This window comes from Sebastes umbrosus, chromosome 13 (genome assembly GCF_015220745.1).
Source record: "Sebastes umbrosus isolate fSebUmb1 chromosome 13, fSebUmb1.pri, whole genome shotgun sequence".
Taxonomy (NCBI): Eukaryota; Metazoa; Chordata; class Actinopteri; order Perciformes; family Sebastidae; genus Sebastes; species Sebastes umbrosus.
In genome coordinates, this window is record NC_051281.1 from 17,746,068 (window position 1) to 17,762,660 (window position 16,593).

At 39.0% G+C, this 16,593-nt stretch overlaps 1 protein-coding gene across 8 annotated transcripts in view; it reads right to left on the bottom strand.

Moving 5' to 3' along the window:
• Positions 1-2,077: 2,077 nt before the first annotated feature.
• mid1 (midline 1) overlaps positions 2,078-16,593 on the bottom strand; it is a 35,472-nt gene continuing 20,956 nt past the window's right edge. For 7 of the 8 annotated variants that reach the window (XM_037789457.1, XM_037789458.1, XM_037789459.1 and 4 more), the window contains exons 3-11: positions 14,000-14,062; positions 9,413-9,508; positions 8,405-8,512; positions 6,516-6,664; positions 6,316-6,443; positions 5,247-5,390; positions 4,501-4,662; positions 4,206-4,413; positions 2,078-3,166 (exon numbers count right to left, since the gene is read on the bottom strand). In XM_037789457.1, the coding sequence (XP_037645385.1) occupies positions 2,818-3,166; positions 4,206-4,413; positions 4,501-4,662; positions 5,247-5,390; positions 6,316-6,443; positions 6,516-6,664; positions 8,405-8,512; positions 9,413-9,508; positions 14,000-14,062 (1,407 nt within the window). In that variant the 3' untranslated portion in view covers positions 2,078-2,817. The remainder of the gene's footprint in view (positions 3,167-4,205; positions 4,414-4,500; positions 4,663-5,246; positions 5,391-6,315; positions 6,444-6,515; positions 6,665-8,404; positions 8,513-9,412; positions 9,509-13,999; positions 14,063-16,593) is intronic. The other variant, XM_037789462.1, reaches the window with a different exon arrangement.

Genomic DNA, 16,593 nt, shown 5'->3' on the forward strand with positions numbered 1-16,593 from the left:
TGTTTTGTTATGTCTGTTTCTTGGCCTTCCCAAAATCATGCCAACAACAGAAACTTTACTTCTGTGTTAAGTGTATTTTATTTATTTATTTATTTTATTATTTGTTTTACTTTTTTTGTTATTTATGTATTTATTTTTAATCTTGTGTCTTTCTTCAATTTCATGTATAACATGTTTGGATTTCCTGCTATTTATTATCATTTATTTGTTTTATTTTATTTCATTTTAGTTTTTAGTTTTATATGTCCAAGTGTCATGTTAGATTGAATTTGTGTGTTTTGTTCTGTCTGTTTTTTTTATTTTACTTTATTTTTTTGTGATTATTATCACTGTAAGTAGTGTGTTATGTGTATGTTGGTTATGACACATAAATCCAATCAAATTAGTCACATCATAATAAACTGTCCATGAAAAAATACATTTAGCAGGTTTAAATTTTAATAAATAAATAAAAGATGGATAAATGTTGGAACTAAATTGTGTTTTATAATATTTATTTATCATAACTTTCAAATTGCTATTTATTCTGCATTTCACCTGGATGACTCTGAACGTTGCATCAGTCATTCTTTTTAAAACACAATCTTGTTCCTCTATGTACTGTACTACACTCAATACAGATAGATGACAATACAGTCTCTCTTATTCCTTATCTTATCTTATCTGAAGGCCACTATATCATTATTACAAAGCTAACGACACAAGACAAATAGACCCATGTGATAGATAGAATTTCTGGGTGGGGACAGATATGGCCTCTAGCAGCATAATCATTTATCACAGAAAACACAAATCCAGCAGGTGGAGCCCCGGGGCACATTTTTATACTTTAAATTGAGAGTTTCAGTTCCTGTTCATTATGTCTGCAAATTGGTTTCTTTTCTCTAAGTACTCATTCAGAGTAAAGCACTTGATCAGACTTATTCTAAGTGTTGCAGCCACACATACAAAACCAATTTCTCTCATCCTCCAACATACAGAGCCTTCACCTTTAATGTCTGCCAACCCTACCATGCCTGTTTTTGTTTAGAACAAAACATGTTGTATTTGCTTATTCTATCTCATAATGGAAGGTAGACACTGTAAAACATGTTTACAGTTCTATTTTTTTGTTTTTTCAAATATACTGACAGTGATGAAGATAAGATAAGATAAAATAAAATAAGATAAGATAATCCTTTATTAGTCCCACAGCGGGGAAATGTGCAGGATTGCAGCAGCAAATCATTGCAAACACCTCACAATCAACAGCCCATTGTTTTGAGGAAAAACCTTTATATTTTAAGTCTCTTCTACAACAGGCTCTGTATAAAAATGATACAAAACAAATATGTAATTTGGCTTTGCACTATGATGCTGTGGTCGTATGGCATTTTTTATCAGGCAAATTATATATTAACTAATGCACACCAACATTATATTACTTGATTATAATAAAAAATGCTGTCGTTTTGTTTTTTTTACAAATTATTTTATTTATGTTACTGACAAATTAGGTTTGTCTAACATAATTTTGTACTTAAAGATTAAAATTGTTGTCAAAACCAGAACTATGTAGCGATCAATTGTGATTACACAAATGTCTTCCAGTATTTCTTTACAGACAAACGTGTACACATCTCAAAATCCAACAAAATGCTGGTGGCATGACACGGAGGAGGTATGTGTTCACGTATTACAGCTCTGTCTGCAGGGTGTCTCACGGGGAGGTCACACAGAGTTCAGATTTTTTTTTCTTTTTTTTGCTCTTGTCTACTTTAGTTGAAAGGGGATGCTGCAGAATTCAAGCCACGTTACTCCAGAACAAAAAGAGATGTCAGAGCAGATCTTGTCAAAAGTCGTATTTTGGCTCAGTGTGGGTCAGAGCGGGTCCTGCAAAGCAAGACTGACACTTTTCTCTATGGCGGTGCTGCTGTTTTCTTTTCACTGCAGCGCTGTGAGAGCTTGTTCAAGCTTTAATGAGGGATCAAGTATAAATGAGTGTAAACAACAAGTGTTCAGCATATTAAATCTGTACACTATCTACCCGAGAGACATTCTTAGCATGCGGTAAAACTAGGACAAATCACACAGGAAATCAAATGAAGTCACTTTTATTACATCTTGTCAGAGAGAAACTTAAATGTGAAAAATGTGATGAATGATCTCATAATGCTGAACTGTACTCATTTACAGATAATAAATATTTGAAAATTGCTGAACTGACTGATTTCACATTAGTGTGAAACTGTCGTTAATTGTTATCTGATCTATTTAAGTGCTTTTTTTCCCTTACAAAACTATGACAAGGAAACGTTTGCATTACGTTACAAGTGGCTTAGAAATACATTTTAGAGTGACAACTTCTCAAAGTGCTGTGAAAAATCTTTCAAAAACATTACATTTAAAATAGCCAATAATACAAACCTCAAGAAACATTAGAGTCAGACAGTGCGCTTGTCACTCGCACTTAAAGGTTTATCATCACCTTTCATACATGAATGGAAAAGCGTGTAATATGACATGTAATATGAAAAATCTGTAGTCTATTTGAAAATGAATTTCAAACTATAAGCAAACCCTTAAAACCATCCAGCAGTGTAATGTACATACATGTGCAAAGCAAAGAAATACATCTACAGTTGCGTGTAAATCATTTCTTAAATAATTCAGATTAATTTCAACATAGGCTTGATTAGGAATGTACACTATTAATTGCATCTTATTCGGTTACTGTTTATATGTTGTCAACAGTATGAGGCCATAACAGTCAATCGAGGTGCAGGCAGTCTGGTCTGTTTTTGGGTACACAAAGAAAATTCAGCAGGACAGGTTTTGTCAGTTGTTGTAGTCCATCCCCTCTAAGTGATCTGGGATGGGCAGCCCTGTGAGGACCGTTAAACACCTGTTCCACACGTTGAACACGGGGCAGACTGGCTGAGCAAAGGCGATATCATATGTGTGCAGGTGCTGAGAGCCGACGGCGTCGTAGAAAGACAGAGATCCAGAGTCATAGTCCAGCAGCACTCCGAGGCGACGCAGGTGGGGTGAAGGCTCGATGGGCATCTCCTTACAGTTGTGACGCACCACCCACGAGTTGTTGCACCGAGACAGCACCCAGGAGGCGGAGTTTTTGCCGACCCACTCGTGTTTTGGTGCTGACTTGTATGCAATGCCCACTGCAAACCTGCATGTCCAACGGAAAATAAAAACAGTGAGATTTCATAAATACCTGTACATTTCTGCAATTATAAACCTGAAACATTATCAATAAATAATTAACCATGCTAGAGGCTCTGCAAGGTTGTACTAATGCACAGTGGCGCTTGAGCTAAATGCTAACATCAGCATGTTCATGTTAACATACTGCTGTGTAGCAAGTCTAATTTTTACCATGTTCACCGTCTTAGCATTCTAACAGTTGCTAATTAGCAATAAACACAAAGTGAAACTGAGGCTGATGGGAATGCCATTATTTTTGTAGGTATTTGGTCATAAATCAAAAATATTGGACAGATTAAGATTTTGACCTGAAGTTAAAGGTACAGTGTGTAGGATTAAGCGGCATCTAGTGGTGTGGTTGCAGATTGCAACCAACTGAGTATCCCTCCGCTCATTCCGAAACCATGGTAATGCTGTTCGCCTTGCTAAGAGGTCATCCTTACCATGATAACACTACTTAAGGAGCAATGGAGGTCAGGCTGCGGCTGGCGGTACCACGGTTTTGCACTCTGCAGCTCACGTTACCGCAGAATCACAAGTGTGGAGAAGAACTACGGTGGCCTTCAGGTAACATAAAACCGCGAAAGGCTCTCTTGGACCCGCTCCCTACGTAGATATGAAAGGCTCATTCTAAGCTAAGGAAAATACGATTCTTAGTTTCAGGTGATCATACACTTATGAAAACATAGTTATGAATATTATATTCCATTTCTGCTAATAGATCCCCCAAAATGTTACACACTGGCCCTTTAAAGGCTTACCCAAGTTATTACAATTCCGTCTGTAGGGAACATGAATGTCTGTACCAAGTTGCTCGGAAATACATCAGATAGTTGTAGAGACATTTCACTGAAAACCACTAATGTGGTGGCGTTAGAGCAAAAGTAAGAGGATTAAGAAAGTCATTAAGATTCATCCTCTGGGGACCATGAATGTTTGTACAAAATGTATTGGAGTAAAAGGTACGCCGCTAAACGTGGCTAAAAACAAGTAAATGATTTTACCATGAGCTTCCTCCAATCAGAGCTTCCCAGTAATGGCGGCCGCTGTCGATGTAGACATTTCCTGTGACACCGTAGCTGCTGTGGCTGGTGAAGCGATCCTGACTGTGGCTCTTCTTGGACGACGTCTCGTCCCTCTCCACTGTCAGGTTGTCATGGGAGATCCTCAGCTTCCGGTGAGCTGACTTTGGGTCCAACTTGAATGGTTGACCTTAAAGAAAGGAGGGAAAATGATAGTTTCTAACATGCCTTTACAATTGTCATGGAAAATGAATTATAGAATGAATACTTGACATACTGTTGGTCTTGAGTTTCCCTGGTTCACTGCTGCGGTTTCCAGCCTGGTTTATAGACTTCACTATGAAAATATACTTGGTACCACACTGGAGCCCGTGCACGGTGTAGTGGTTTTGCTTGATGTTTGGTACGATCATCCAGCTGTCAGCAGAGTTACACAAACCTGCAGCCCAGACAGACAAGAGAGTCACCGACAAGGAACAAACCAATTTGAAAACTTCCTAACTGTTGAGTAAGAGCCTCAATCAATGGGACAACACAGTGTAATTATATGTCTTTCAATCTATAGCTGCGATTTCTGACTCATCAAATATAGTCGCATTACCACTCATCCAAGTGTGCTTGAGCACTGAGCCAGATGAGAATAAATTGCTTGATCGAGCATGTTGTGACCTTGTTAGAGCAATCAATTCAAACAGTCTGCTGCTCATTTCAACCCCGAGATAATATCGAGCTTATGATGTGCATCTGGATGTAAATCCAGTCTGATTGAGCTGTTGTTTTTTTCTCCCCATGTCCCTTGCTAGACACTGCAAAAATTGCAGTGTATTTTGGTAACATCTCATTACCCATAAGAGCCAGGACAGAGCTCTCCTCTCCTGCTGCCACGACACAATATTATATTTGGATATTGTAACATAGCCCCCAAACAATTTAGAGTCCTTGAGTGAAATCCCTCCCGAATCCCTCCATCATTGTCATAAACATTACACCGCACTCCCACCAGAGAGCTGCGTATAGACTTACTGACAACGTTAGATTGGCTGGTGAAGATGGCGTACTGAAGTTCATATGATACAACAGCGAATTCATCATCTGACGTCCAGTGAACTGTGATCGTGTCGTATGAAGCCGTACATAATTCCTCGCGGATTATGGGTGGATTTGGTGCTGCAATCGGAAAACAAAAGACAAATGTTTTTTTCTAAAACAGTAATGAAAGCTGAGTGGATTCCATTTCACACACAACAACATAAAAAAAACCTCACAATACGATGCGGGGACCAGTGGTGGTAAACAGCACCATCCATTTGTGTCTTTTTATTCTGACAAGTGTAATTAAGCGAGGTTGCGGTTCCCCCAGCTATTACAGCTACGGCCCCCATGCAGAGTTAAATTCACGCTGCACAACAGGCGCTGAGCATAAACAATCAAACCTGTTTCAGAAAATAAAGCTTAACTGTAGCCTAACATTCATGAGCTTTTAAGCTTTTTTTCTGTCGCTAGGAGGCGCATAATTGAAATATAAATTTCTATTCATGCCAAAGCCTTTAAATTGTATGAATTTATAATTGAAGGATGAGGTGAGGGTAGTTTTAAATGCACCGTTTGGATAAAAGGAACACAACAAATCATCTAATTTCAAGAATTATTATAGAGTGTGAGTGAAAAACTGCCTGTAGACCGCAGTGATTGACCAATCAGAATCCAAGTATTCAACAAAGCCGTGTAACAAGTAAGGGATAATGTACAACGAGCCGGTCATTGTCGTGAAATAAACCCCTACAGGGCAATGCCGCACCCTGATGCGAAACGGAGGGGTCTTACATCGCCCTGAAAAGGTTTACTTCACAACAATGACCCGCTAGCTGTACATTATCCCACTTATTACACGGCTACTTACTTAAGAAATCAATAATTTGAAATAAAAACGGTCTGACAGAGTCCGACATCAGAACTGCGCCCATAGCAACGGTCTGTTATAAAGAAATAACAGACCGAAGGCCGCAGTGATTGACCAATCAGAATCAAGTATCCAACAAAGCCGTGTAAAAAAAAAAAAAATAATGTGCTTAATTTGCGAGTCCCCACTTACCTGTGAGGTAATCCAAGCCTTCTAGCATTTTCTTCTCCCTCGTGAAGTCCAAAGCAAAAGTATCAAAGGTGTCGTTCAGGTTAATTTCTGGTAACAGGATTTGAGAGGAGGCCGTTGCCATGGAAACTCTGTAATAAAGAAGTATATTATTAGATGGTGACTGTTTTATATCTGTTGTTAGTGCTTCTTTGTTCCCTCACCTCTCGCAGGTGTTTTTAGCCGTTTGGAGGAAGCGAGCGTGGTCCGTCTCCTTGAGGGTTATGTCGGCCTGAGTGATGAGGGAGGAGGACCTCTCGATGCACTGCTTGCAGCTGGCTATCTGCTGGGCTAATTTCCTCATCCGCACAGACTGGGCAGAAATAAAAGGACATGTTGATGGATGAAAAGCTTGGTAAATAACCAGCCTTACTGTATGAGGTACCAACCAGCCAGATGCTTGATTTGATTTTACCTCACTTATTTAGAAAACCCTACTGCGAAAAAATCGGATTTACACCTTTGACAATTTGATTTTTCACTTGTGTAATACCCACGAGACCGTGAGCTTCAACCTGTTCTACAAGCTGGCACGAGAGGTGTATGTATGAAACATCCCTCATAACACTGCCATAGTAACCAGACCCTCGTATCCCACATCTGTGCCTCATTGGTTTAGTGGTTGAAAGCAGAACCTGACACGAGGCGCGGGGTGAGGAAGGAAAGAAACCTCGTCCAGAGAGGGCCATCGCAGGAAGCAGGGCTGATCTTACTGTGACACTGAGCATGGCACAGCATGCCACTGCCTCTCTAATGGCATCTAACGAGGGAAAAGGAAGGGAAATGATTCAGGAGGCACAGAATAAGCACATTAAAATGATTAAATGTGCCAGAAGTACTCCGGAGCTGAGGGCTGATACTGAAGACAAAACACAGCAAAAACCTCTGCAGTCTGGTGAGTGTTTCAGCACAAACAGCTTGTAACAAGTATACAAAACCACATGCAAGAATGTAACCAAACACATCTGAGGACATGTTGCCACCAGCCCCCTGTCTGAGGACGAGTGATTTTAAATGAGCTGAGATGGCAGAAAGCTTTCGCTGAACCATCAGTGCATTACATGTATTTTCAGGTCACTTACGCAGGGCAACAAAGGTAGACAAAATAACCAGAAAGCAGAAATACCTTCAGAACAGCAGTAAATGTCATTATAATTAACTCTGTTTTTTCAGAGATTGCTAGGTGTTTATTTTCAGGGAAATCTGATGCTTAGCTCCGTGACTCAAATGTAATGCTAATAAATGAGAGGCACAAACCGGGGCTAATCTGGAACCCGCTAAAATCTAGCGAAGAGATATAGTTTTTTGTGCACGCCAAAGAGAGTTACTGTCCCCCACAGAAACACTGCTCCCGAACTGCCAGAAACGCCTTGCTTGAAGTCTTGCCTTTTCTTCCGTAACGTGGTGATGTCACCATGTAACACATTTACATAATACCTGCCTAGCGGCTAGTTTGGCACACCCTCAAATAAAGCTAGTTAGAGCGGAGCTGGAGTGGAGTCTGAAGAGCTTGGTTCGATTGACCAATCACAACAGAGCAGGCCAGCTGACCAATCAGAGCAGACTGGGCTTTTCAGGAGGGGGGAGGCGGAGCTCAAACAGAGTGTTTCAGACAGAGGGTGAAAAGAGGTGCTGCAGCACAGCCGGTATGAGAAAATAAAGCGTTTTTTGAACGTTAAAGCATGCAAACATGTTCTAGTACAAAATCTAAATACAAGTATGCACCTGAAAATGAGCATAATAGGTCTTCTTTAATGTGCTGAACTGAGTAAAAGCATGATTTCTTATGGATTAAACATTTTATTTGTAAGAAGAAAAATGTCTTTTTGATTCTTTCTAAAGTGACATAATCTCATTTTAAAATTAACATTTTTTGAGGAGTTTTATTTTACCCCACAACGGTGATATGTTACTGCTGTATTCTAATAAAGAACAGCATGCTTGGGTGCTGAGCTGTATGCTAGCTTGTCAGCTGTGGTTAGGTTATCAACACGCACAAGGTGATAAACAAACAAACAAAGGTTATCGAGACACAAAAGGTGATAAACGGTACCTTTCCCTCCTTTATCTTGGTAGCTATGATTTGTCTTCGCTGCTGTATGATATTAATCAGCAGGTCACACTCCTCAAGCAGCTTGTTTTCTTGTCGCGACGCATTAACCTAGACAGGACAGAAGCATAGATAAGAGACAGTCAATTTTGTAATTCATTTGCTTTGACAAAATGTTTTGCTACTCGATGTGCAGGTTCATTTGATTAAATCATTTTTAAATACATTATTGACAGGATAATTCATTATATGCAAACCCCATGTGATGGGAAAACCACATTAGATGATAATTCTGCACATCTCATGTTGGGTAGGATGGAATAGCAATCCGTCAACCGTGTGCACAGTTTGTCTTTTTATCCCAAACACATGCATGATCACAGCCATCATTGCAATTAGGGCTGCAACTAACGATTATTTTCATTATCGATTAATCGATTAGTTGTTTGGTCTCTAAAATGTCAGAAAATGCTGAAAAATGTCAATCAGTGTTTCCCAAAGCCCAAGATGACGTCCTCAAATGTCTTGTTTTGTCCACAATGTAAAGATATTCAGTTTACTGTCATAGAGGTGTAAAGAAAATATTCACATTTAAGAATCTGCAATCAGAAAATTTTGACTTTTTTGTCTTTAAATATTACTCAAACCGACGAATCGATTATCAAACTAGTTGGAGATTACTTAAATAGTTGACACATAATTGATTAAGAGATTATTTTTTGCAGCTCTAATTGCAATGAATGTGTACACTATTTGATTTAGCTTTTTGGGGACTATCTACTACTTTTTTTCCAAGTTCATGTATACATACTGTATATAGCTTACATTTGCTCTGGAAATACTCCAGCAAAGTGCATGCACATTACAGAAATGATTGATCTGTAGACTAATGAGCACTTAATCTTGTTGACATAGTGATAAGCCACTCTCAGATACAGCGATTCATCACTGTGTTAATAATTTAATGAGTTGGAGCCCGCACCTGAAAGCGAGCAGATAAACAAACCTCACCTCCACGTGTTGGCAGGTTTGGATGAGTTTGCCCATCAGACTTTCCAAATCACTGGTCCTCTTGATTAGACTGCTGAGGTTGGAATCCAACGCTTGCTGCAAAAACAAAATTGAAAATGAGTATTTCGTTACACACTTTAGCCCCCCTCATCAAACTGTAAACAGCTGAATAAATCTTGGAGGAGAGTTAGGTGAATGGGAACATAAGGAGCGTATTTGGTTGGAGCGTAATGGACACAGGAGAGGACACACTGGATATGACTGGTCACATTTGGGCTGCGATCAGTGAAACCCACCCATCCCACCCCACCCAACCCCATCCTCCCCGTGTGCCAGAGATCCCATCGTACTGCCTGCTGAGGCCACGGAGCTTAGCGGAGCATCTGCCAGTGATTTGGACAACTAAACCCCGGCTGTGTTAATCACTGACTCAGATCAAAGGCTTATGTTTCAAGCTTAATCTCTGACTGTAATTGGGTGACATGATGACTGTGTGCCGTGGTAGAACATCTTCTGATGTATAGAATTATTCCTCTTAAATAGAAGATTAATGTGTAATTACATCGTGCTATCGATTCATTCAATGAAAATTAAATGTAGTCCCGCCAAAGACAGAGGTGTGGAAAATGCTGTAACTCGAAAAAATGATTGGCAGGTGTTTTAATACGCACACTAACACCAACAAATAAAAAAATCTAAATTATTAGTCATATGTGAAGCCGTAAGAAGCCCACGCTTTCAATTGAATCAGATAAAAACAGAAAACTGCCTGTTTTAATCTATCATTTAAAGACTTTGATATTAATGAATTGATGTCTGAGAGGTTCACATTGTAAATGGTATAAAATAGAAGATGGATTCAATATTCAATTCATCTCCATATGTTGAAAGCACGACAAACATTATAAAATGTTTCACAAATACCAAAAATATGATTGTGAGCTTCATGCCGGATTTCCCTTGATTAAAAACGAAATACTGAAAATAGAGCCGCAACGATTAATCTATTAGTTGTCAACTATTAAATTAATTAATCGGCAACTACTTTCATAATCGATTTATCAGTGTAAGTAATGTTTTATGAAAAAAAATCTCTGATTCCAGCTTCTTAAATGTGAATATTTTTTGGTTTCTTTACTCCTCTATGACAGTAAACTGAATATGTTTGAGTTGTGGACAAAACAAGACATTTGAGGACGTCATCTTGGACTTTGGGAAACACTGATCGACATTTTTTACCATTTTCTGGCATTTTATAGACCAAATAACTAATCGATTATTCGAGAAAATTATCAGATTAATCGACAATGAAAATAATTGCTAATTGCAGCCTCAGCTTTAATTGATTATTAAAAATCTTAGATATTAATGAATTGATGTCTGAGAGGTTCAAATTGTAAATACTATAAAATCCAAGATCTATTCAATGTTCAATTTATCTCCATATGTTGAAAGCACAAATATTATAAAATTTTTCCCTTCAAAAAAAACAAATTTCACAAATACCCCAAAAATATATATCGTGCCTGACTTCCCTTGATCAAATATCAAACAGATAAAAGAAGAGATCAGGGAGGCATGTAAAGATCCAAAGTTTGTTGCCTCTTTCAGGTGAGACGTCTCACATTGTGATTTCATAAGGTGGGTGCGTCACTGTGTACTAAAATAGCAGAGGCTCTATTTTACCGCTCTCACAAATATGATTTATTCATATGGAATAGAAGGTGATGAAAGCCTTTTCAGATGCTGACTTTTAGGTACAGGTGAGGCGAGTTCAAAACTTTTAAAGTGGACGCATGAAACATGACATATTAATCTAACTGATGTTGAATATAGCCAAATGTATACAGTTAAAACTCTCCCCCCAACAATTTTGTTGTTTGAATATGACAAATATCACATGAAGTCAGACTGAGAGATGGAGAGCAAATGGAAAAGGCGGAAAGTGCGAGAGACGCTTTGATGTAAAGGTATTTCTCGATGTGCCTAAAATACGGCTTCTCCTGCAACATTAATACTCTCCTCTGTGTGTTTAGACAGCTCTCTCTCTAACGGACGTCTCTTTCCTAGAGTCATTTAAAGCTGATGAGAGGAAAGACTAGCAGCTTCCTTTTGTACGTGAATGCTTCTGGTCCCACACCTTTGCTTTGGCCAGCCTCTCTTCCTTCCTCTCCCAGTCGTGACAGGTCACTGACAGGACCCTGAGTGTAATCCTGTGTCAACATTAGAAATTGTACCCATTGTCAGAGTGTGCCACTTCATCCTGTGAACACCGCGGGCCCCGTTACACATCTGTACTCTGTTACTGTTTAAGCTTTCATTGAATCAGAAACACGTATCATAGTGTGGTATTCTAGTGTACAAATATGCACTATTATCTAGTATGCATTAACTCAATGCACTTCATTAAAAGCCTGATTACTGTGTTTTGGCTGGACTGCAGAGGGTCAGCCCTACAAATGCAAAAGTCCGTCACTGAGTGACTGACTGAGTGATGAAGTTACAGGATTGGTTGGCCGAGCGTTGGAGTTTCGTCATTCGCCTTTCAACAGAAGACAATCTGGCGACCTGTTTTTTTTCCCGAATGGGCAATGGGCAAAAGGTTCTTCTCCATTTCCCCCATTGCATGTTGGGATATGCCCCAGCCACTAACCTGACCCTAAATAATAATAAATTGACGTAAAGAATGTATGATGGATGGATAATACCAGATATAATACCAGACCAGGATCATGTCACATACTGCCAAAAACAGACTGAAGGAATTATTACATTATACATGCTTGCACACACATACACACACACCAATGTCACAACATCCCCTGTGTGGGAATTTCTGAGGCACTGTGGCTGTAAACATGTGTTTGGAAAAACCAGCAACTATGAACAAGCTCAGCTGCAGGCCACCTGGGTCCTGTCCTGCATGCCAAGAGGAAAAAAAAATATTTCTCTCTAAGATGGGAATTGCTGTTTCCTCTTCTGTCACTTGAGGCCTCTAACAATGCAGTTAAGTGCACATAATATGAGGTCAACAAGATGTAAAGAGAAATAAAAACAACAACAACAAATTGGTAGAATATATCCCATTGTAAAATTAAGCAAGGATGTAGGAGGATATTATAAAGGAGAGCAAACAGATCATAGCTAGTGAGTCTTTAAGAAGATAAAAGACTCTACTCTCTAACACCGTACTGGCTTTAACCACCTGGAGAATGTGCTTATTAAAAGATAAAGCACAATACATTAACTACTTCACCGAATAATGAAAACACAAAGTAGTATACTGAAATTGTCAGATTAAAGCTGCAGTCAGTAATTTTGAGCAAATATGATATAAAGTTATTTTTTATAAAACTGTTACTATATCCTGACAGTAGTGCATAAGACAGATAATCTGTGAAAATCATGTTTCTTTCCGCCTCCGGTGCTCTTAATGGCATTGGCAAGATTTCACAGCAGCCGAAGTAAAACAACCAATCAGAGCAGAGCAGGCTCGACAGCAGCTGTCAATCACTGCTCGCAAAACTCCTGAAGTCCGACCAAACGGTCAAACTAGGCAGCGCTGTTCAAATATGAATAAATATTCTGTTACTGTAATGCCTATTTCTCGCCTCAAATGTTTTCAGAAACATCTTGTAGTGTACTGTTTAGAAGTAAAATGAGAAAGTTTGCTCCGGCCAGTGGGCGGTGTTTAGTTTTGGCTTGACTGTTTTCAACATGGCGGCCAGGTCAGAAACGTTCTCATTTTAAGGCTAAGCAGTAGGGCTGTGTATTGGCAAGAATCTTGGCGATATGATTCGTATCATGATACAGGGGTAACGATTCAATATATTGCATTTTTTACAGTTTAAATTTTAGGAAAACTTTCATAGTATAAAGAAAAAAAAACAGAAATACACCATTTTTAGAATAGAATAGTACTGCATGCAAAAAACAGCATGGTTTTTTCCCACAACTGCATGGGATTATCACAAAGTGGGCATGTCTGTAAAGGGGAGACTCGTGGGTACCTATAGAACCCATTTTCATTCACATATCTTGAGGTCAGAGGTCAAGGAGGGACCCCTTTACAAATGGCCATGCCAGTTTTTCCTCACCAAAATTTAGCATAACTTTGGAGCGTTACTTAGCCTTCTTCACGGCATGCAAATATGACATAATTGGCACCAATGAATTCCTTAGGTCAACCTCCAAAAAGACAGACGGATATTTAATCAGCGCTGCCTAGTTTGACCGTTTGATCGGAGTTTTCACGAGTTTCGCGAGAAGTGATTGACAGCTGCGTTACAGACTGCTCGGCTCTGACTGGTTGTTTTTGTCCCGGCACTGTGAAATTTTGCAAATGCCATTAGGAATCACTAGGAGGACACTCATGGACTACTGTCAGGATATAGCCCCAGTTTGATCATATTTATCATTACTGACTGCATCTTTAATAACCACCAAGGCTTCATTAGAGCTAACCGGTTGCAATTCTGTTGGTTTTCAAAGGATAAAGCCCTTGAAAAGCAACATTTAGGTTTAGTTTTTTTCCCATAAAACAAATCTGTCCCTGAATGTGGAGATAAACAAAATGATGCTGATCACCTGGTCTGCCTCCTGGTGTGAATGACCACGCCCCACCACACAGAGAAAGCGGCCAGGCGATTTCTGCACAATGACAGCATGATCAGACAAAAGGAGACAGGTTAAGACTGCACCTATCTTGCCAATACTGTTGCAAAGAAAGAGATTGCCTGCATCCCAGTTTCTACTGTGACCAAGCATTGTGAAAGAGAGGAACGAGCACACAAAAGAGGTTTCGAGTGTTACTTGTGATACAGTAAACCCCCCCCTTTTGTGAGTCATGCATGGACACTGTGAGTGGTTGTGAACAGAAAGCAGGCCCTCATTTTTATTTCATGCAGTGGATGCCATGCAACTCTCAGGATACACTATTAATGTGTAATAGTAAAATTCAAAACAATTAAAATAGCAAATATTTTGATAAATTTAGTTACATAGAGTAGGTCAAATCTAACTTATTATTTCAATGTCTAAGGCTTCACACTAAAGCTCCGCTGCATGAATCGATTGCCTTGTCATGGACTATAAAATTATCCCCTGAGGGTGCTGGAGACATGATAGAGACCGAAACTGTTTTGACAAAGCACTGACCCGCTAAGCCAAATTTTCCCTCTGATGATAGAAGCTGATTCACTGTATGTATCTATAATGGAAAGAATGCAGAGCCACCTTTTATATGCTCCAGCTAACAGCATCTCCTCATGCCTTATTGATATCGGCCCATCTGCTGAAAGTGAGCACTTTTTCCACTTAACCTAAAAACTGTGAAAGCATACTCTTGCATTGGGTGTTATTGCATTTAAGACTGGTAAAGAGAGACACAACCTCCAACTCAATTCACTTATACTATTTGTCGTATTTGGCTTATGATACATTTGGTCTTAAAGGATAAGGCTGGTAATATTCTATTGATTTATTTTTTAATTGTAAACAAATGTCATGAAAAGACCAAAATCAAGCCCCATGCCCATATTAAAAATGTGAATCTTAAAAGAAAATCAAGATAGGAAGGTGTATAAATAGCACGACATTACACGAACATCCCCGTGTCATGAGGATGCATTTTAGCCTTTTCGCGTGTAATTCGTACGCCACGCAACAAAACTACGGTAACGTCCGCAGCTAGCTGGAGGCAACAAAACATCATTTTTGGGCTTAAAATATGCACATGAACTAAGTAAAATATGTACGGAAACAATGTAACATAAGTACGGAAAACAAATCACAAACGTTACTAAAAAAAAGGCACAAATGCCACTAACGTAACTTACAAAACAAACACCGATTTCCTGGTTAAAAGTTGTGTATTTGTTGGACCCATCCATCTCCTCACCCGCCCACTATAAGCGGTGTTTCTCACTTTTTATTCTACGTCACTAGCTCTGAGCGTGGCATATTTACACAGATGCGTTTACATTGGACTACATGTACAGTAGAGACTGCATGGCGTACAAATGACACGCCAAAAGCAAGAAAGGCGTTCGTATGTTTTAGCAAACGTTACTCAAAGAGAAGAGTCTTTGCCGGGGACTATTTTCAGCCGTGGAACTGCTACGCTTTAGCGAGTATTCCCTGCACTGTGGGATTGACTCAAAATAAACTACAGTGCTTATCATAATGAGTGAACATGTCACCCAGTGCAACGATGTGACTCAAGCTATATCAGGCACAGACTTGTTAGAAGGATCAATTAATGATCGGTTTTGGGCGGTTTTCATGGGATTTGTTGACAATAAGAAAAATATAGAATATCACCAGACATGCACATTATTGTAAATTCTAATTGAGTGAGGTCATTTTGTAGTGTTAGTTGTTTTATATTGTTTATCATGGGAAGTTTACAGTACACTGTGTGTGAAGATTTGCTAAAAAGATAATGCTTGCTTGAGTTACAATAATAAACACAAATGCATCTCACTTGCCATAAGATTATGCAGTATTAACTTATTTGTATTTGCGAGGAACATTACATTGTATTCATCATGTGGCAGAAGAGTCTGATTTAATACATTTAGGGCCGTCTTTGACCAAAGAGATTCTTAGTCGACTAACTAACACCGAGTTTCTCCACAAAAAAAAAAATCACACAAAAGCACCACTTTAAATCCTGAGACCAAAACGTCAGATTAGTTGTCTAATCGACTAAGAGGGGGCAGCCCTAAATACATTTTTAACAAAATATTAGAGATGGGTTTTGATAGTGTTTTATCGAATCTAAATGCAGTATCAAATTCTATTGGATTGGAGACCATTGGATGGTTCAGATAAGCTGCAGTGAAAAGCAACTAATGACCAAGGTTACAGTACAAAATGCTGGTTTTCAATAAATCAAAATTTCTGTATTAAAACATATTTTGCTACAAGTACAAGACCATAAAAATAATCGTCGCAACTTTTTATAATTTGCGGATGAACTGGTTTATCTCAGTGTCTGCGCACATTTCTAAATCACTAAAATCAAACCGCTCAAAAGCTCACTTTATTATAATTTTACACCGTCATACTGTGGTTACTGTATAAAAAGAGGTTTTGAGCAAATACATAGATCAGCTTTTAATTCTGCGGGACTACAATCAGTAGGAACAGTTTTCTTCAGTGCATCATAAATCTCCCAG